We start from the raw sequence: 21,712 nt of genomic DNA, 5'->3' as shown, positions 1-21,712 counted from the left end.
TCAAACCGTGATCAAGAGTGAATCAGAAGGAACAGCATGAATCTCATTAATCAGCCAAAAAGTTGTTGGTGTTTTGGTTTCTGCACCCACTACCGAGCAGGTCCCGTCATCTTGGTACCCGCACCCCCAGCCGAGCAGGTCGCCGCCCACCGGTCCCCGTGGGACACGCGTGTTCGGACAGCTGGGTTGGCCGGAGTTTGTTTAGGTGTAAACTGTGGAGCGTCTGCAGACGGCACCACCGGCCTCGACTGCCTGAATGTCCAGCCGTAACGCTGTTGTACTGCCGTGGTTTTGCCAGTCGTGCTGACCTGCGTTACGTGGCCTCTGCATCAATTACCTCAGGGTATTACGAGTAAAAGGACTTTTTCAGCACTGTAATGATCTGTGCATCTACAGGTATGTTAAGAAATTATCAGAAGCATTAAAGCAGAGCCTGTTATTCAACTTTGCTGTGAAGACCTTAATCGGTTTAATTTGAGCAGAATTAAATTTGAAATTGCTATAAGCGTAACCTTTGAAATACTCAAATATTTCAAAGACTGTGGCATGTAATTAGTTTTTTTTTTTTTTTTTGCACCCAAGTCGGAGATCAAATTCGCTGATTAAACACTAGACTGCATGGCAACAGACACCTATATTAACTATCACCTTAATCTGGTTATTCTCAGTAATCAGATTATCGTGTGCATGTAAACGTGCTGTATGTAAATGCCTAAATCTATTAGGCTCTTTACAGTAAGAGGAGAGATAAGACTTGATGTAGATGTCCTGCTTAGTTTAGTGACTAGTGCCTTACCAGTATCCTATGAGTATTTAATGTTGAAAGAAATTTCACATGTGCAAAGTGTTTTCTGTGTTCATTTCTATGAGTTTGAGCATATAAATGAACAAGATAAGAATAATGTTTCTTTTTGATAAGTTTTTTTTTGTATAGTCCTGTATTTTGCTGTACATTTTGTTCTGTGTGATACAAATGTTATAAAACTTTGTTTATTGTAAAAATAAACACACACACACACATCTAAAATTAGGAAAACCAAAATAACACGGTGCTGGGTTTACCTATGAGGGAATAAAAATTGCACATAAACAGTTGAGTTCTCTATCTGGTTTTTCCCCACTTTCAAAACTCTTTAGTTTGAGTTCTGTGGGTTCTTTGGTGTGTGCGTAGGTTACTTTGCTGCGAAAATCGTTTTCCACATATGTTGCAACTGAATGGCTTTTCTCCGGTGTGAATCCTCTGGTGCATCTGAAGGTGGCTAAACCGGTCAAAGCTTTTCCCACAGAAGGAGCAGATGAACCACTTCTCCTTCACCGGCCTCCTCCGCAGAGGCAGCGTGGCCCTGTCTAAGCTGTTGCCGTCCACCGCGAACAGCCCTCTGCTGCGGATATGGTTGATTGTGTTGTAAGAGAGCTCCAGGCGGTTGGGAGTCCTGCTGTGGTTCTGAGGTGATGGGGGAAATTGGGGCGGCATGTCTGTTGTCTGCTGCGCAAACAGCGGCAGTTGGACCTCCTGCGGTGCACTAAAATCTGCTGGTGCGGTGTCGGTCCAGGGGGGCTGCAATCTGCTCTGCTGTCTCATCGGTTCCAAGCTGAGCCTGTTGTTCCTTGGGCAAACGGTGGCGGACGAGCCGGCGCTGACGCCCGGCGCCGTGGGGATAAAAGGACCTCCGTCTGCGTCCACGCACAAAGGCACTTCTTCGGTTAGGAGAGGGTAGTCGGGGTCTCGAGCCTCTTCTGCTTGGACCATGCCGTTTGACACGGCGACGGAGGTCCACGGCTGTGCGTCCGTGTCCTTGATCGCGGCACACTCCGAAACCGTCTCCACGCTGCTCTCGTCTAGAATGTCCGAGTTTATCTCCTGCTCCACTTTCATTTGGAGTTCTAGTCCGCCAAAGTCCTCGCCACAGAACGCTGGCTTGCTAAGGTCCTCTGTAGGAGCTTGAGGAGAGGTCTGTGTCTGCATGAGGCTTAATGCTGTGTCTGTGTTTGTAGCAGCTGTGGCCTGCAAATGTGTGTCTTCAGAAGATGCACAGTGATTTCTTGCTTCATCTCCTGTTTTCTTATTACACATATCAGCTTCTGGTGAATGTTTTACAGTTAGCTGTTGATTGGTCCTTTCACTGCGCTCGTCTGCTGAGTTCAAGTGGAAACAAAACATTGGAGACTTTATTGTAGATTAATTTTTTGCACGCTTCCAAGTTGATCAAATACAACAGTACACTTACAATTAGACATGCACGATGATCTGGATTTAACAAGAAAACCTCAAGGGATGTACACTTTCATTTGCTGATGTATTCAATCAAATGTTTATTTTCTGAACAGACTCTCCTTACCTTCCCTCTTTCCTGAACCTGGAAGCAAAACAGGCATTACAGGTCGCTGCGACTCTTTCATGCACCGCAGTTCATTTTCTACCGTTTCAAGTTTTTTCTTCAGCGTCTGTATTTCTGAATCTTTGCGACACACCTCCAGTCGTAACACAGCCAAACCGTCGTCGTACACTTTGCCTATCTCTGCAACAGCAGACTTGGCCACCATTGCCATAACAGAGGCTAGTCTATTGTGGAAAGAAACGCTGCTGCTTGTCACAGTGTCCTCCGAGAGCATCGTCGGTTTGGATGATTTAGCTCAAGTGTTCAGTTAGACCTTTCTTGGTACGTGTCAAAGACGAAGCAATGTGTCTGCATGTGAATTGGACCAAAACACTTGATCTTAAGCGGCTAGCTAGATTCTGCTGCTCGCTGCTGTACAGTGACGGCTAGTTCCGGTTTGACTGTCACCTACCGTAAACCTTGTGGATAATAGCCTAATACTATTCATAATAGAAACTCACCGGTTTTTGAGTGTTTAGCTATACGTAAGTTATCAAGATCGTTACACCTTTCCGACACCAAATGAACGAATGAACAAATGCATTTGACATTACATTCATTTTTAGTTTGTAAAAGTCATATCTAATATGACAGATTTTAGCACAGAATTCTCTCAGTTTATGTCAACATGACTTTATTGACTGTATAACATACAATATTGCCAAAGCAATGAAAATGTTTACGTTTTAAAATAGTAATAGTGTAGTAATATAATAACATTAACAGATGTGTGTGTTTGTGTAGGGCCGAATTGTGAGTTCAACCTCACCTGTCATGCAGTGACAGCATATTCTGTCCTCTGTCCAGGTTTTTCTGTCTGTCCCTTTTCTATAGCTAGACTGTGGTCACAGAGCCTGTGCTTGGTTAGGATCTGTCTCTGTTTTGTGTCCATCAGTAAGGAGAAGATAAGTTTGGTTATAAAGAAGTGCTGGTGTAAGATGGATAATATAGACCTGCATCAAATTTTATCAACGTTATTTCAATATTAGTAACTGCCATAAACTTTCCTTCCTAAATGTTTTGCCCACTATGGTTATGCCATTCATGTATTGTCAAATATACCTGTGTCCAATAGCAACAAAACAATAGATGGCCTCACACAGACATTACTTAAACCCTTAAGAAAACATCTTGGGGGAAAAATATATATAATAAAATTCTGTGTAAACCTGTCTTGTGTTCAGTATATAGATAAAGACACACAGAAACAGATTTTAGATACATCTTTATTTTTATTACTCTAAATTATCAAAGAATTCCAAGGAAAAACTATAGGAAAGCTACTGCCTAATTCTAAAATAAAACAATTTTTATAAATTATAATAACTTATATTACACAGTAAGCACATAACTGTTAAAGTATGCAGACGGGCATGATTCAGCAGTATTAGAAGACACAGAACATAAAACATACATTAAAAACAAGACATTGGATATTTCAAAACTTACATCCTAGATCCTTTACACTTCAGAGACCATTTCGTGACCATTTTGCATTTAAGCATAATGCAAAGACGTATGCTACAAGTTATAAGCATAATTTGCTATTGGGGCTTGTCACTATAGAAAACCCCTGGTCTGAGTTACTGACAAGCCACCATGTGAGTCTCTGACCGACTGGTACACAGGCAGTCCCTGCAGGATACCGTCCCTCTCTGGCGTATGCGTCTTCTGGTGGGATTTGAGGCTGGAACGCTGGGTGAAGCACTTCCCGCAGAGGGAACACTGGTAGGGTTTCTCCCCGCTGTGCACCACGGCGTGCCGGATCAGGTTGCCCTGCTTGGTGAAGCTGCGTCCGCACTGGGTACAGGTGTACGGTCTCTCACCTGTGTGGCTCCGCAGGTGTTCCTTCAGCTGCCCGAACCGCACGAAGCGTCTCTCGCAGAAGGAGCAGCTGAAACGGCGTTCACCGGCCGTGCTGACCCGCCAGTGCGCACGCAGCCGCCGGACGGCGCCGAGGCCACCGCGGCTGTAGCCCGGTCCCGCCTGGCCGGCCGGGCCGGGGCCCGCCTGGGAGGACGTCTCGGCTCCGGCCTGGCCCGGCCGGGCCGGAGTCCTGTGGTGCGGGAGCAGGGCGTTGGGCTGCGTGGGCCCTGGGGGCAGCCCGTCGTGCCTCAGCCTCTGAACGGCGGGGTCGGCCTGGGCTCTCCTGTCCCTGGTCCAGGCTGCATGGGGTTGCTCATGGGTGCCGTACAGATCGATCGGGGTGCTCTCGGGAGGGAGGGCGGAGCTTCCAGACTGTTCCATGGCTGTATCCAAGTGCTGAGGAAACACTGACATATCGCGTGAGAGTTGGGCGGGGGGGAAGGACTTGTCAGTCTGCTCAGCCTCACCAGATATCTGCTCCTCGGGGACAGGGTGCCACAGGTGGGCCTCCCTCTCCTCCAGAGCGAACTCCAGGTGGACGTCCCTCTCCTCCAGAGCAAACTCCATCTCTCCGTCTCTCTGCTCCGCCCCCTCCACTACGACTCCCTGCCTGCCTCTCTCTTCCTCTTCCTCCTTCTCAGCTTTCACGTGCAATCTGAATCTACCGGTTCCTTCCTCATCACTCTTAACCTGTTCCACCGAAGACCGGATGCGGGCAAAGTGTGTGCTCTGTGGTTCCATGTCTTCAGGAAGCTGGCCTTGGGCTTCAGGTGTCTCCTGTGCTGGTTCTCGGGACACGTTACCCCCATGCTCAAAAGGAAACGGTCCTGCTTCTGAAAAAGGAAAACATACGATTAAACCACATGACCTACATGTCATAGGATTTTTTATGCAAAGGACCTCATTAGCTTGGCTTGTACACTTAATTATCCCAGTCACAAGGATGAACCCTTGACATTAAACTAGGAGCAAGATGTAATGGGACTCATCAATGACGCTGTGTTGTCTTAAACAACTAAACACATTTGTTAAGCATCCATCTGAATATACAGGGCCTTTTTAACCCTTCCGTACATCTTACCTTCTTCAATAATCCACGGCTCATTTTCAGTTCCCTCCTCCTTGATGATTGGGGCCTCAGATCCATCCTCAAGAATTTGGATAGTCTACAGTGAAGCACAAAGACAAGTTTATGGATCTGCTGTATGTGTTCCAGAAAATTCATTGTGGATAATAATGGATAATTATAGATAATATTTATAATGTAATTAAATAATCGTTGTTATATCATTACATATGGTAACAAACTGTGATGTATTAAAAGTACATTTATTATATATATATAAAAAAAAAACATTCAATGACCCATGTGATTTTGAATATTTATGTGGGGGATCAAATGGTGAATATATCTCGATTCAACAAATCAGAAACAGACCTCTTATCTATCTATCTATAGTGAACTGCTTTTCATACATGTTGTATAGGTGGTTCGGGGTCTGCATCTTGTAGTGTAACAGTCTGTTCAGCTCTGCGCACGTCTGCACCAGCTCCTCGGGCACTTTGGAAAGGCATAGAGAGTTTCTCGGAAGTCCCACAGATGAACACTGTGTGGGGAAAATCAGTATATTTCAGCAGACTTAGTTAACGTAAATTAACATAATTAGCATTGTAAAAATCGAACAAGGTAGTCTACCTGTAACGAATATTTTATGCATATGAGATTTATACGATTTACACGGTAAATATATATTAAATAGCTATAAAAAGTGATGCATGAACAATAAATGCAAGAAAAACTTATAAACGAGGAAAAATGCATCTGAAACGAAGCTTAAGGACTCTTATGGTCACGTTACCTTTCTTTCTGCCTCGTCCACGCGCTTTTCTCAATTCGTTCTCGATCACTTGACATTTTCTTTTCAGCGTGTCGATGTCTTTTTGACTTCGGGACAACTCGAGGCGAAGCACGGCACAGCTGTCGTCCACACGTCTGTTGATTTCTGCAACGGCCGCTTTGGCCAGTATCTCCATGATGGACACCAACTGCTCCTGGAAAGTGTATTGTGCCATTTTATAAACGTCTCTGCCTCACCAGCTTTTTTTGTTTTGTTGAACACGTGAGAGATCTCTCACGGAGCACTAAACCTCTCTCGGCGGCTAGACTTTGATATATTTCTTTTATAAAAAACTCTTCCACAAATGGAAATAGGCTGTTAGCATAGTAAATGCAACGGATGTTCACATCGTCGGCTCAACAAATATTCGCATATTTTTTCTTCCGGTACTGGCGTACGTCACTACCGTAAACATTATATTTCTCTCGCAGTGTAATTAGCGCGGGTATACTATTTTATGCATTTAAATTGCCTTGTGCTGTTTCACAAGCTATCCTAACCGGAAACTATTCGTATAATAATGCATATGAATGCATACTTCATCATGACTTAATAGCCATCAACAAACTTTTAGGATACAAGTTCTTGTGTACTTTTTTTTTTTTTTTTTTTTTTTTTGGGGGGGGGGGGGGGGGGGCATTAGGACACACACCCAGCAGTAAACTGCCAAAAATAACAGCAGTGTAGACTATCGTTTTAAATCACTGCTCTCACTGTTGTGTGGTGGCATTATGTTGTGGTAATGTGGCAGTTTCTTCTCTGTCTTGTAAGAGATAGAAAGCAAGTCTACATATAAATACACACCAAGACAAATTTTAATTATGAATACATCAATATTATGAGAGAGAGAGAGAGAAAGCTTGCAATAACTGTTTTTATGTAGCCCAGTAACTTCATATCATTCATAACGTAAAAACCTCGTTTCATTTAGATAAACAGCTAGATAGCTAGACAGAGGCCCCTGACAGAAATAGAGTAGTGGATTAAAAATGGAGAATTAAGACAGAGAGAAACTAAACAGTCAGGAAGTAACTAAGGGAAGTTTAGTGGTTTCTTGCGTCACTGATGCTACTTGGGCTTTGACTAGTGCCGGTGCATTGAAAGGTAAGGGTAGCTGACTTCTCTTGAATTCTCATTTTAGTTCTTTTGTTGCTACACTTTTAAAACGTTGTATTGGCCTGGTAGACCGTAGAGGCGAGCAGGGAAGTGAGGCGGTGGTTTATTTCACAGCATGAGGCGGAGAGATTTGAGGGCTCTCTGACGGCGTATGCCCCAACGCAGGGGCCGTGTGGCAGGGCCTTGCACCGTGATGTCTCATTTCCGCAGGCAGCACAGGAGAAAGAGTGAGAGAGATGAATATGGAGGCCACAAGTGCTGACAAAGACATTCAGTAGAGAGAGAGATCCCAAACCGAACAGCCTGAGCAATACGTTTGCTGTCCAGAAATTTAAAAAATGGGGACAGATTGTCCGTACATCAGCGAACAGGTGCTAGAAGTGAGACTGGTGGTGAAAATGAAGGGAGTGGTCTTAGAATCACTAAGAGCGTTGACAAAGACAAGAATAGGAAGCTGGGCTATGCTAGCGGTAAGGGCTATACTCAGGCACGGTGTTCAGGTTGAGGTTGAGGTTGGGTGGGTCAGTTCCACTTTGGTGATATTGGAGGTGAAGACGTACACTTCGTTTTGTTGCGGACAGCAGCACCACAAAGGAGCTGTTGTGAGGGCAGAAATCGGACCGGAGCTGAGCTTGATGGGAGTACGTGTGAAAAAGCTTTGGTGCCTTAGCGTTAGCAAGGACAGGAAGAGCGTTGGGTTTTTGGTGCCCTATTCTTTGCGTGAAAAAGAAGAGTGTTAGGTTTTTGTCGTTTTCATTTTTTTAAAGTTTCGCAACAATTTTTATGTACATTGTATGTTAAACTGTGATTGACAGGCTGCAAAATTGCATCTATATAATGCAGTAGAGCATTGCAGGCATAAATACAGTGTTTCCTGATTAATAATATTGTGTACCTATTCTGATTGTTTATTTTTTCCACTTTTTCTTCCTTTCAGTGTAAATGATAAAAAATTCATTTTCTCATCCTATTTTTTTGTTACTTCTCTTGAGACTATTCGGCTCATTTACATTTCAACAAAATCTAATGACAAATGCAGTGATGTAGATCATAGAAGAGTACTGGAGGACTCTTCGTAGTTACACGATAACTTAAGCAAATGTTTAGGAGTGTGGGTGCACACGCAAACCACTGCATATGAACATCATGCATATGGTTATCATCACGTATCCCAACATTAACTAAGAGAAACATAGAAGTACACACACACACACACACACACACACACACACACACACACACACACACACACACACACACACACACACACACACACACACACACACACACACACACACCTGAATGTGAGAGTGGTGGTGGACTATCTCCAAGATGAAAAGAGGACGAAGGAAAGGAGGGAGCAAAGATAAGGTGTTTGGCTGTGACCTGCTGGAGCACTTAGCTTCAACCAATCAGGAAAGTGAGTACATATTGATCGTTATTACGTGCATGTATCTTATTTCATGCACATGTGTGTGAATATATAATTTCATGCATATGGATGTGAATATATAATTTCATAGAATATATCTTATGTATTTGGAGAGTACCCAAGAACAGCCTGGTTGTAAATTGTCATGATTCTCCGTTTCCTGACAATACTTGTTCTCTGCCCCTCAACTCTCTCTCATCCAACCTCTCTCTCTCTCTCGATCTTTCTCTCTCCGTCAAGTCAGGATTTATTTACAGGCACGACGATCAAGGACAGTCAGGCTAAAGCATTGGAAGTCCAGTTTCAGAAAATAGGATAGGAATAATAGGAAAATAGGAGTGGTTTAGTTACACAAACTAAGAATGGGGAGGATTTTACTGATTGCCTCTCATGTTATGACATCTGTCTCTCTCTCAGGTTCTGACATCTGTGTCTCTTTCTCAGGTTAAGAAATCTGTCTCTCTTTCTCAGGTTATGACGTCTGCCTCTCTCTTTCTCTTTTTCTCTCATAGTTCCTCATGTGCTTCGCAGCTGCAGTGAATTCATCGAGGAACACGGGATTGTTGATGGAATCTACCGACTGTCTGGAGTGTCATCCAACACCCAGAAACTAAGGTGTGTGTTGTTTCATTTTGGCATACTACCACTCAAACCTCACCTTGACATATGCTTTGACGTTTCATCTATCCTAATGTTTTATCCGCAGGTCCGAGTTTGACATCGAAGGCACCCCAGACTTGAATAAGGATGTTTATTTGCAGGATATTCACTGTGTCAGTTCCCTGTGCAAGGCCTATTTCAGAGAGCTGCCCAACCCTCTGCTCACATACCAGCTCTACGACCGTTTTGCTGTAGGTATCACTCATCCGACAAAAACATCAGTGCAGACACAAAAGCAGGAGACTCAGACATCAGGTAGCAGAGCTACTGCAGTGGAAAAACCCTCAGGGCAGGGGAGTAAGAGTGCATTTCACATGCAAGTGCAATAAAAAAAATTAGAAGATTTTATATAGCAGTGCAGGGAATTTGCCAAACTCTTCCTTCAAGATGTGTATAGGCAACTGGACCCTAACTGCTCGGTTCTGCAATGCATCTGTAACAGATTGCTACAGATCGCTTGGGTGGTCACTTGTTTTCCTTTGTAACTCTGTGTTCAAACTTTTCTATCTTCTCTATCAGGAAGCCGTGGCCGTTCAACTGGAAAATGAGAGACTGGTGAAGATCAGGGAGGTTCTCAGTGACCTGCCCAGTCTCCACTACAGGTAAACAAATCAACCTGTTTGGGCACGACAGGTGAACAACAAGGCAGGTCACCACCCCAGGGAGATGCTAACAGTCACTGCGTTCCTGTTTGTCTCCTAATGGTGTTTCTCATGCAGGACCCTGCAATATTTGATGAGACACTTAGTCCGGATGGCCAAGCACGCTTCTGAGACTAACATGCATGCCAGAAACCTTGCCATTGTATGGGCTCCAAATCTCCTCAGGTGTGTGTGTGTGTGTGTGTGTGTGTGTGTTTGGTTAATTCTCTGGTCACCCAAGGGGTTGCGCTAGGCGATACTGTGGCTGATGTAGGGCTTGTATTAATGCAGGTCAAAGGACATTGAGGCTTCTGGTTTCAATGGGACTGCAGCCTTCATGGAAGTGAGAGTCCAGTCAATAGTGGTGGAATTCATCTTAACACATGTGGCTCAGTTATTCCCCGAATCTGATTCCCAGCTAGGTAACGAGCCAGTCTTTAACTCGCCCCATATGCTCCTGTCACTGCATTCGACATGTGTTAGCTATTTTGTTTCCTGCTAATCACCACAGAAGTGACAGCTGAGCGAAGGAAGTCCCTCCCATCACCGTCCGCGCTGTCCACTCAAGACGACCAGTTTTTCAAGGCCCTCCCTTTTGTGCAGTATCCAGGCAACATGAGCCCCGGAGACGGCCCTCCTCCAATGAGACCTTACCACGCCATCATTGATGGCACAGACAAGTAAGTCCTCAAATCCTAGGACCGTCCCTTATATAATCTAAACCCTTATGCCGCTGTTACCGGATGACCGCAGGAGGAACTGAGATGGAAGCCATCATGGAAACTTACGCACCATAGTTATTTATTTGTCTCCCAGGTTTCCAAACACACTTTCCCCAAGTGAGTACTCATATTCTTACTGCCCTCAAATCAAATCAAATAAACTATATAAACTTATTTACTAAATAAACAAACCAACATAAAGCAAATATACTAGAACTCCCTTCATGAAAATCTTCATCACTCAATCGTGGTATTTTATTGTTGAACAGGTCTACTCAGCACTTCAATAACAACTATTTAGGCATCATCTGTCTATCTGCCTCTCTCTCCTCAAATCTCAAATCTCTCAAGCTCAGCCATTTATATAGTTGGCCCAAACCACGCTCCCAACTTATGCGGTCAGAAAGGACATTAACAAAAAAAATACAATATAAAATACAAACATATTAAAAAACAAACTAACTAAATCCACAAAGACCCCCTCATTGGTCTGGCCAGTTAGAAACCTCATGGAAAATTCATTCACCCTGATACATTCGCATAATGTTAAAGTAAATTGATTGATGTAGAAAATGTTCCACATTTAAATGGTATAAAAGTTATAGTGATACCTTTTATATGCCACTATTTCCCACTATATGCTGCAAAACCAAAGATTTTTCTACTGTTTTTAAGTAATGCAAATATATGCATGTATATGTGGATTTATTTTGCTTGTTTGTTTTACATATGTTTTTACATACTCGCCCTTTCAAAATTCACTCACAATCTGTGATCTCTAGCCTTCAATTTAAGTAGGAAATATTAACCATATGTTCCTTTGGAGTTCATATGTGTATCTCTGACTTTCTTTCAGGAGGAAGGGATCTCTAAAAGGCAGAAAATGGATGTCTATCTTTAATTTAGGAGGGAGATTGCAGGACCCTCGCAAAAAGAGCAAGTATACCACCAAAGGTACGAGCTTCAGCACACACCATTGGACAAATCACTTACATCTGGACCCGGACCCCAATGCTTCATCCATATGTGGCTTTTAGAACATATTCGAGATTGAGATTTTCCTATAGCAAGTTCACTGGATCACTTACGCTTAAGTTGTACCCACTGACCGTAGGATTCAACAATAAATACAGATTGACATCACCTTGTGCCTTTTCTTCTCTCTCCATGCTCCTCTTAAACCTCATCAATTGTTCCTGTTCACTTATATAGAGAAAGAGAAGACTGCTCTAAGGCCTGCTAAGAGTATGGACTCTCTGAGCCCAGGACCTTATACACAAGAAGGTACGAGTTCTACGGTACTATCTAAATTATACGCGTTCTAAATGATAAGACAGAAGCTCAGGATTTTCCATTTGGTTTCAACATACCATAATGTAATGGCTCAATATAAACTGTACTGACACCTGAAACTGTCCTTTGTTTCTCAGATTCCCAGCATTTGTCCCCACACAACACGTCTGTAGCCACACCCCCTGGGAACACAGAGGGCGGAGCCTCTGGCGTCGGGGGCATGTCAAGCGGATATGCGGTGACATATAGGCGTACAGGTGGTGCTAGCGTTAGCATGGTGAGCGGAGGGGGCGGGACGCAGGGTACTTACAAGCCCCTGGAGGCCAGGGCCGCGTCCAGCACAGACAAGCCACAGGCTGCGTTGCACGGGATGACCAGCAAGGCGGAACGCCGCGCAGGAATGCACATTTCCGGGCCGTTCTCCGTCACCGTCCCTCTTCATATAACCTCCGGGCTGGCACTGGGGCTTCTGCACAAGGGACGGGCCGAGGCTGAACCGTGCCCGCAGGACGCGGCGGAGGAGAAAGATGTGAAGGATGCGAAGCAGGAAGATGCTGGAGAGAAGGAGGGCTATACGGAGAAAGTGAAGGAGCGAACAGAAGAGGAAATGGATATCGCAGAAGGGGATGACACTAAAGAGGAAGGCCAGACGGACGACAAGGAGGATCCAGAGGAAGGACCAGAGAAAACGACAGAACAAAGAGAGGAGAGGGACGAAGAAGTGGCCGGGTGCGGGGACGGAGAAGATTCACAAGACAAAGATGAAGAGGATGATGGTTTGAGCAAGGAAGACGAGTCGAGTGATGAACAACAGGCAGCATGCAAAGCTTGTTTCACAGAATTCAGCATAGAGGGAGAATACATGGGTAAAACCGTGAACTAGAAGCACAAGACACAAATAACATGCATTTATATCAGACATAAGACAAAACATAACCAGAAAGAGCATAACAACAAAAACACTTTTATTGTTCCCTCAGACATGAGACCTGTAGTGCATCAGGATCCTGTCACAGTTACTCTGTCTCATGAAGAGGAATGCACAGATCTTGACCTTCCCCTGGACTTCCAGGACACTTTTGGATTCCTGGACTTAATGGACACCTCTGGTCCTAGCCAGGTGTGTACAGAAAATTCATAAATTCTCCCTGTATTTTTTTCTGTCATATTCAAAATCAAATCAAATCAAAATGTATTTATACAGCGCATTTTACAACAGTTGTTGTCACAAAGCAGCTTTACAAGGGTGACAGAGACAAGGAATAACTCACTAAGAACTTGAAGAAGAAACCTTGAGAGGAACCAAGACTCAAGGGGGGAACCTATCCTTCTCTGGCCGACGGCGGTCCCCATAACAACAATAATTACAGAGATACATAAACAAAGAAGTGATGGGAATCTTTGTGTGTATTTATAAGCATGTCTTTTCTATGTAATTCCTATTCTTAAGAGTCCTAGACTTCTTAAGATGGTCCTAGATGGTCAGTAATAGTAGTCCAGGGCCGTGGAGATACATCCGTAGCAGTGGAGAATTTGGGGTGGTGAGAGGGACCAGGGCAGTGGGTTGATCCTTCATCCATAGCTGGTTGCAGGGCTGACTGGGCTGATGTAATCGAATTTTCTAGTTCTAGTTAGTACTCTGGCTGCGGCATTTTGAACTACTTGAAGTTTACTTAGGTTCCTATTTGAGCATCCTGACAGTAATAAGTTACAGTAGTCTAATCTGGAGCTAATAAAAGTGTGTACTAATTTTTCTGCATCATGCTGGGATACCGCATTTCTTAACTTGGCAATGTTGCAGAGATGTAGAAAAGCTATCCTAGTAGTATTATCTATGTATTTATCAAATGATGGGTCAGAGTCAAGTACGACGCCAAGATTATTGGCTACTGAGCCAGGTGTAATGGGGTAGTCTGCGAGATTTAGCATTAGATCTAGTATTTTCTGTCTTATGGCCTTTGGGCCCAGGAGCAGAACCTCCATTTTGTCACCATTAAGGTGAAGACAGTTTAGCGAAATCCAGCATTTAACATCTCTTACACAGGCCTCAATTTTTCCCTAATCTGGATTTGTCATCAGGATTGGCTGATATGTAAAGTTGGGTGTCATCTGCATAGCAGTGAAAGTTGACACCATGTTTGTTTATAACTATGCCCAATGGTAGCATGTATAATGTAAATAATAGTGGTCCTAAGGTGGAGCCTTGCGGACTCCATATTTCACTTTTGTGCGTTTGGAGGGAATATTATTGAATTCTGCAAACTGATAGCGATTACCTGTAGTTAAGTAAGAATGAAACCATGAAAGGGCTGTACCTGAGATTCCAAACCCAGTTTTTTAACCTTTCCAGCAGGATCCTGTGATATTCACTTATCTTATTATCATTTTCCTTTTCATGTAACATCCCTCAGTCAGCTGCATCATCATGTTTCATTGTCTTTCTCAGCTAATTGAGTTCTCGGTGGAGCCACCTGGTTATGAAGAATACGAGCAAGAGGATGAGGAAGAGGAGGAAGCCGATAGGTGGAGAAACACCACTGCTAACACTCACCTGCCACTGCCAGGCAAATCTCACAGCCTGCCTTACAAGTCCTGCAACCTCTTACAACCCCTGTCCTTCTCCTCTGATGACGATGGTTATTCAGGGCCTGATGATGATGATGACAATGAGGAAGATTCTGATAAGAGCGAGTATGAAGACATGTTCTGTAAAAGTCTTCCATCCGCTCAACAGTTCCAAGGGTTAAACTGGGTATGCCAGCCTGTTACGTTAAACACCACCGATACCAGTGTGGATTCTCACAGCAACAACCAAACAGAATGCTTAAATCACACATACACCATTGAGGTACCTGAGGGCACTAAATATTCACCCCCTGTCACCGATTCAGAAAGCTTAACCCACACAGATATTGAAATGGCAGCTAAATTGGCAGCTGATAATGAAATGGATGTTAATGCCACTGACCAGTGCCTGAACCAAGTCGATCTCAGTCAACTTCCATTAGAATCGGATCATTCAAGTCTTGAAAAGAAAGACACAAACACAAGTGATGCAGAAGAGAGTGATTCAGAAGGGGCAGAGCATGTAAGCGAGTCTCTAGAAGAACTGGAAAAAAATGAAAACTATGAAGACACAAACGTTTGCAGGTAAGCACTGAGAAAAGTTTGCGGTGTGTTGTGCAGTTTTAATAAAAGTGGGTATGAGCAGAATGATGTTTATGCAATTTTTTTTTTATCTGCCACATAGTTACAACGAAGTAGAGTGCCATTCCGAGGCCAGTGAAGATGAAGAGGATACTTATTTTGGTCCAGATGCAACTTCCACCCCACCGGAACCTAGCAACATTGAGACATCCTACCTAAGCGACCTACATCTTGTCATAGAGGAGCATGCAAATTCCGATGTTCAGCAGGACTGTTCTGAAGGTGCCCTTAACATCGCTTTAAGTGAGGTCATAGTAACAGACGAGCCAATCACTGAGCCCTTCGCAACAGACTCTGTGTCACTGGCTAATCAAGATGAGGCCAAGATCACTGAACTGCCGGTGGAGCAAAACGTAACTTTGCATAGTGACACGCAAAGCTCCGGTGATGGTGAAACATTGGGGGCGGAGCCAATTGACAGGAGGGAGGACGGTGAAAAAGGACAGGGTGAGAAAGACAAGATCTCAGTCACAAGGATGGACGTTGGCAATGAAGTTGACAAGGAAGAGAAAGCGAGCACCGAAGAAGAAAACGACTGTATGACAAGTGATGAGATAAAGGAAGAACCTGAGATGATGACTGTTACACATTTAAAGGATGAAGAAGAAAGTGAAGAGGCGTTGGACGGTGTGAAAGATGAGGGAACTGCAGGAAAAAACGAAATGGAGGTAGATGAGCTTGGAGCAGAGAGGCAGATCATTCCAGAGAGAGAAGGTGTAGAAGAAACAAGTGTCAAAGAGGGGAAGGAGAGGAGAGGAAGCCAGACAGGGGACAATCGAGGTTTAGCGGAAGATGACATAGCGGAGGAAACCGAGACAGTCAAGAAAGACATTGCCATAATCAAAGATGTAAGTGTTGCTGGAGGGGGCGTGGTGAGAGAGTTGAGCGAAGACGAGGACAGCGTGTCAGAGGAGGATGGACATGGGAGCAGTGACGTGGCTATTAGGACTCACACAGAAAAGCAACAGAGTGACGGAGAGAAAGACAAGACACAAGCACAGGAGAACGATGCAGTGCTATGTGAGTCAGAGCCACTGAGACCTCCCAGGATGAAAGAGAGTGAGGGGGGAGGAGATGTAGACCTTGGGCCAGGTGCAGGCAGCACCGTGCTGAAATCTAAGCCATGTGCTTTTAAAGTATACCAGGTGAAGGCCGTACCTGTGGTCCCTCCTAAACCGCAGTACTGCAAACTCACTGCCTTCAGACAACAGCTACAGCAGAGGGACACGGAGAAGCAACACGTTCGGACGCGGCCCGCAGACGGCGAGCGGCAGTGTGCGGACGGAGCGGCTCGGGTCCGAGGTGCGGCGAGACGTGTGCGGCGAGACGACGGCAAAGAGGGCGGGGCGGAGTCACAGTGCGGTAACCAAGACGGGGAGCACGGCGGCACAGAGAAGGGAGACGAAGGGCTGCGTCACGACCGCAGGGGCCGAGAGCGCAGGAACAGGGGAGATGGGGAGAGGTTAGAGGAGAACGCAGCAGGCAGAGTGAAAAAACAGCCAGATGACACGGAGACGTGCCGCAGCTCGGGAGGGGAGCCAGGAAAGGGGGGGCAAGAGGCGGGGCAAGAGGCGGGGCAAGAGGAGTACAGGGAAGACAGAAGACGACTGGCCGTAGATGGAAGGGGCGCCAGGAAAGACAAACCAAAGGAGTCGGACAGGGAGGTGAAAAGAGCCAGTGGCATCAGTATGTGTTTTGATGAAGCCGTTGCCCGGGCAACAGGGAAAAGATGCAGAGAGAAGGGGTCTGTAGAAAAAGAGAAGTTTGTTGACTTACAGGTTGAAAGGGGGGACCAGAAAGAGAGTCCAACTCCAAAAAAGAGAGAGGAAGAAGGAAAAACTGACTGACATTAAACACAAGTATGTAAACAGGTGTAAATTCTTATGTGTATAACATCAGTGGTGTGCAGTGCATGAAGTAGGTAACTCTCCTGCATACTACCCAGGCCCCATGCCTCCATTATTTTATTAAAATAATCGTTTGGATCCCAAAATACAGCTCAGCAAATCCTCAAAACCAAAGTGGCACGTATGCTGCAGGCTACCTGTTAGCCAGGCACAGCTCTCATTTAAGTTTATTAATAGCCCCTTCTGTGAAAAGGTCCAAATTGCTTTGGGACAGTTCTCTGAAATTTTATTGGTCACATTTTGCAGTGATTTTGGGTAGGACCGCTTTTAGTGTCATGACATTGCCTGCAAACTCCAATTGCCAGAATTCCCCTGCCACAGAGACGCCCATATATACACATTCACATGCTCACCTGCTAATCATTATCACCTGTTGCATGTTAATCTTCCCATCAGTTCATGTGTATATATAGGCTGTGTTTGAAATAGCCTACTACATACTGGATTCAATACTGCATTCAGTATATACTGGATACTGCATACTGGTCCTCGTAGTAGTATGTTTCCAGTATGCGACAAAAGCAAAGCATACTACGGGGTCACGTGAACGTAGCGTTGCATGATGGGATGCAGTACACCACGAAGATAGCTCTGTTCGCGTACTGGAATATTTTGCGGAAGTAGTATGTCATCCAGGGATGTTTCACATACTGGAAAAATTATTTTTATTCGCATACTGCATACTGAATACTGATTTTGCCCAAGCAGTACACCAGTAGTATGTAGTAGGCTATTTCGAACACAGCCATGGTTTTGAGACATACTCAAACACTGTCTCTTCTGTATTGCACTGGTTTCTTATGCCCTTTTACACCTGTTGGTTGTACTCTACTGACCCCCGTTTTGCCTGGTCGCCTCATATTTTTGCAATAATTCATAACTCTCTGCTTATGTCTCCGTTTTGTCACATAATAAACACTTCTTATAATTTTATATTGGCATGCAACTTTGTGTGCAAATCTGACATGAAAATTCACTGCTATTGCATCAGCAAGTTCAGGTAGCGTCCCTGAAGTCTTGGTTGGGCTGGGTCAGCTTCTTGAACATCACCATCGACAGCTTCCTTGAGAGCTAGAGATGAGGAATTAGCATTACGATTGGACAAACCAGCTGGCATGACTGGGACCTGCTCTTTCTGAACTCAACAGGCTTCTTGCTACCTCTTTGATTAGTGACCAAATCTTCAGTGTCACAATGAGCATTGTAGTAACTGAATTACATATATTTATCAGTATGGATCAGACATTGTGTACTCCCTGGGACTTGAACCCACAACCTCACGGTCACATCATCTTGCTTACTGTTCCACTATTGGAATCTACTAATTCCTTATGGTCACAAGATGGTAATGCAACCTGGAACAAGGATTTATTCATTTATTTTTAAGCCAATAAAAACCATTATCATGGCGCTCCTGATCTGCTACGGACTAACATGTTGGGATCTTAACAGTGAACAATCACTGAAATGGGGCGATGTTGTCAGTCATCTTATGCAAAGGGTCTGAACAGTGAGTCACGTAGATGGCATGCCAGAACCTAACAACTCTCAGGACCTGTCCATTTGCCTCAATAACCTCTTTCTGGAATATTCTCACTCTCCTGCCTCTCCATCAACCTTATCCTCTCTTAACAAGATACCAGCATAAATGAAAAAAACAGAAGAAATTAGGTTCTCTGCTTGTACTGTGGCTAATATGGTAATTTCCTGAAGGAATGTCATTTCTTGTCCTATGAATCATATTGTTCACAGAACGCGTGAGGAACCCTCAGTTGTGGTGAGTATGGTCACCTCTGAACCTACATCTCACCAATTTCTACTTAATGTAGGGCTGTATCATTATGTTGTTGCAGCCCTGATCGACTCAGGCTCCTCTGGGAACTTGAAACCTTACACTGTCCTTCTCCCTTATCTAGCCCAGCCTTCATGTTCAAGTTCTGGATGAAGAACCCATCGATCCACATCACAACCCCCCCCCCCCCTCCCCTTGGTATGCACCACTACCCACAGAGAGACAACTTCTTCAGCAAACAATCCAATAGTTTTAGGTCTCATGTGGTTATGCCAACACAACCCACAAATACTGGACTATCCCCCACATAGTTAAGCTAGCTAAACCTTTTTTGATAAATGTTTAATTACCCCAGTATTGACACTCACCACCTCTATCAAGTGGGACTCTCATATCCCAGTCAACATTCTTCACCAGAAGAAGACCTTACATGCAACCAAACCACCACTCCACATTTTGAAGATTCCATACCCAATAACTTACGTCTCCTACAACCTATCCAAAGCTATGAGAAGTTAAGGTGTTAGTGATAGGGGAACTCACTGTCATTAAATTGGCCTTGGAGGAGTGGCATCAGTGGCTTGAGGGCGCTTTTCATCCATTCCTCATACTGACAGACCACAACAATTTGGAATGTGTTATGGACGCTCAACACCTCACTACCTGTCAAACCAACCTCCTGGTGCTTGTTCTCTGACTGCATCCATTACATGATCACTTACAGACCCAGTTGTAGTAACATTAAAGCACATAGGTTTTCCAGGTTCTGTGAGCTTGACTCAACCCCTAACTGCATCACTGTTGACCCCATTTCACCTTCCACGTATGTAGGTTTGATTCATTGGGAAGTAAATTAAACAACAATCTTAACAACCTCTCATTAAGATGATGCTTCTCTCCTGAACTCAGGGGCAGGTTTATCCCTCACTCGTGGACATCCACGGGACAATTATGACAATTTTCTGTAGGTACTGGTGGGAGAGCATCTTCCAGGATGTTCACCAGTTTGTCTCTTCCTGTTTGATTTGGTAACTGGGTCTCCCAGGTCGTGTTCTAGTTTTGGTCCACCTTCTCGATAACCAAGTCATCATCCCCAGTCTAATGGTAACAGAGTAAACCAGGACCTTGGGAAGTCTAACCCTCAGAAACGTGTCATATAGTAACCAAGAATATGAAAAGTAGCCTAAATTAACAGGTTTTATTTAACCTTATTTATGAATATTTTTATTAATTTTACCTGACTGCACACCACTGGTATAAAGAGTGTTTGACAAATTTAAAATATGGACGTATTCTGTTAGGACCCCCTGCAAATGTTTCTGTTTCCATTTTTGTTGCCAAGTTTGTATTTTAGTGTTATTTTTAGTGGAATACATCATATGTATGGATGAATTCATGCTAAAAATGCACTTTGAATGATGTGTTATTGTTCTTTTCCTGTAATATTCCTGATTTTATAGTATGCTTGCTTAAATAAAAATTATTTTTCAATAACTAATACAAATGAAATTGTTTTAGTGTGCTCCAGTAGTTTAGACTATTGACTGTTATTACATTGTCAACACTGTTTCAATAGTCTTAATAGTAAAAGGTACCATTAAGTAAATTTATGCCACCTAGGGACCCTGGGTCATGAATTTGATGCTTTTCCATATGACTTAATTATATACCATAACTACACCAACTAATCACATAAAATTAAACCAGAGAATTACAAGTGTCTGAAAGAGTCAGGAACATACTGCATCTTGGATATAAGATCCAGTAAAAAAACAAAACAGGAGCTTATTAATATAAACATCTAAGTGTTAGGACCTACTGGCTGTCAATCACGTGCAATCCATGCACCTGAAATCTGAACGTGGCCGGAGCCGCTGCTTTAATGCACATAGCCTAGTGTGCTGTGAAGATTACGAATGCAATTGAAACCTCAACAAACACACTGAGGTAGAGGAAATACCTTTTGTTCCAGATATTTATTCATTTGATCACCTAACGCAGCCACAAGTATTCATCTAATTGCACAAAGACTGTGGTTAACCATTAAGCCGCTCTACCCAAGAATAATAACACAAATACCTTCTATGCCAGCCCAATTCTTATAATACCCAGCAATTCATTAGGCTATAGGCATAGTGCCACAGAGCTGATTAAATGGGAACCGCCTAACAACAGACCAAACCTAGCCTAGCCCAGTCAAACTAGGGTCAAACTTTACTAGATCCGTCCTTTCTTCCTTCATTGTTCATTAATTCCTTAGAGATGTGAATGGTGCATCTACTACGATAGCCAATAGTTTTTGACTCCTGAAACAGTGTAGTGGTAGGCCTATATTAATTCATTAAACACGAATTTGGTAGCTAAAAGCAGGCTCAAGAAAACCACTACAAAGGGCACGGAAACTCCGCCGTTTCAGGTCAAAATTATTTACTCACTTATGTCACAAACCTTTTCTGGATGCAGCTGGGGTTACGGTTCCCTTCCTCTGAAAGCATTTGAGCCTTTCCCTGTCTAGTGTCGTTGGTTCTTTTCGAGGTGCCTTGTCTTGCTTTCTTGGGGCCTGTCTATTCAACATTTGCATACTGCTTAGCAATGATTGCTGTTTTAATGTAGATAAACTGATGTAGCAGTTTTATCTAGCACTTTTACACTGCTTTGAATAGCTCAAGACACTGTGTGAGTGCATGGTAAATCTTCTAAATATCAGTGGTACTGAGTCCTTGAAAATCCCAGCACTGTATTACATCTGAATAGTTGGCTATAGGTCTGAATCATCCAACGTGTTCAGAAAACAGGGTCG

The 21,712-nt window shown here is 43.9% G+C and overlaps 3 protein-coding genes across 6 annotated transcripts; 1 reads left to right on the top strand and 2 right to left on the bottom strand.

Annotated features, from left to right (window-relative positions):
- Window positions 1-886: 886 nt before the first annotated feature.
- LOC143493200 (uncharacterized) lies at window positions 887-2,768 on the bottom strand. Of its 2 annotated transcripts, none has more exons than XM_076991439.1 (2): window positions 2,340-2,768; window positions 887-2,136 (listed from the first exon to the last, which is right to left on the bottom strand). In XM_076991439.1, exons 1-2 carry the CDS (start codon window positions 2,611-2,613, stop codon window positions 1,124-1,126), a joined length of 1,287 nt encoding a protein of 428 aa, XP_076847554.1. In that variant the 5' UTR covers window positions 2,614-2,768; the 3' UTR covers window positions 887-1,123. The 2 variants fall into 2 exon arrangements, with proteins under 2 accessions (XP_076847554.1, XP_076847555.1); XM_076991440.1 differs by having other exon boundaries at window positions 891-2,133.
- An 859-nt stretch (window positions 2,769-3,627) lies between these two features.
- Window positions 3,628-21,584, bottom strand: LOC143493198 (uncharacterized). Of its 2 annotated transcripts, XM_076991437.1 has the most exons (5): window positions 21,361-21,584; window positions 6,104-6,296; window positions 5,721-5,851; window positions 5,326-5,410; window positions 3,628-5,077 (listed from the first exon to the last, which is right to left on the bottom strand). In XM_076991437.1, exons 2-5 carry the CDS (start codon window positions 6,276-6,278, stop codon window positions 3,939-3,941), a joined length of 1,530 nt encoding a protein of 509 aa, XP_076847552.1. In that variant the 5' UTR covers window positions 6,279-6,296; window positions 21,361-21,584; the 3' UTR covers window positions 3,628-3,938. The 2 variants fall into 2 exon arrangements, with proteins under 2 accessions (XP_076847552.1, XP_076847551.1); XM_076991436.1 differs by lacking the exon at window positions 21,361-21,584 and having other exon boundaries at window positions 6,104-6,516.
- On the top strand, window positions 7,150-19,089 carry LOC143493194 (uncharacterized). Of its 2 annotated transcripts, XR_013125363.1 has the most exons (15): window positions 7,150-7,246; window positions 8,196-8,678; window positions 9,203-9,305; window positions 9,397-9,541; window positions 9,870-9,952; window positions 10,070-10,177; window positions 10,283-10,413; window positions 10,503-10,671; window positions 11,570-11,667; window positions 11,926-11,997; window positions 12,144-12,872; window positions 12,987-13,126; window positions 14,453-15,156; window positions 15,257-18,897; window positions 19,037-19,089. XR_013125363.1 is itself a non-coding variant. In XM_076991431.1 (14 exons), exons 2-14 carry the CDS (start codon window positions 8,591-8,593, stop codon window positions 17,058-17,060), a joined length of 4,374 nt encoding a protein of 1,457 aa, XP_076847546.1. In that variant the 5' UTR covers window positions 7,150-7,246; window positions 8,196-8,590; the 3' UTR covers window positions 17,061-19,089. The 2 variants fall into 2 exon arrangements, 1 of the variants encoding a protein (XP_076847546.1); XM_076991431.1 differs by having other exon boundaries at window positions 15,257-19,089.
- Window positions 21,585-21,712: the final 128 nt, after the last annotated feature.

The sequence above is a fragment of the Brachyhypopomus gauderio genome, unplaced genomic scaffold (assembly GCF_052324685.1).
Source record: "Brachyhypopomus gauderio isolate BG-103 unplaced genomic scaffold, BGAUD_0.2 sc82, whole genome shotgun sequence".
In the NCBI taxonomy this organism is placed as follows: domain Eukaryota; kingdom Metazoa; phylum Chordata; class Actinopteri; order Gymnotiformes; family Hypopomidae; genus Brachyhypopomus; species Brachyhypopomus gauderio.
Note: the sequence above shows the minus strand (reverse complement) of the source record. Positions and strands in the feature narration are given on the sequence as shown.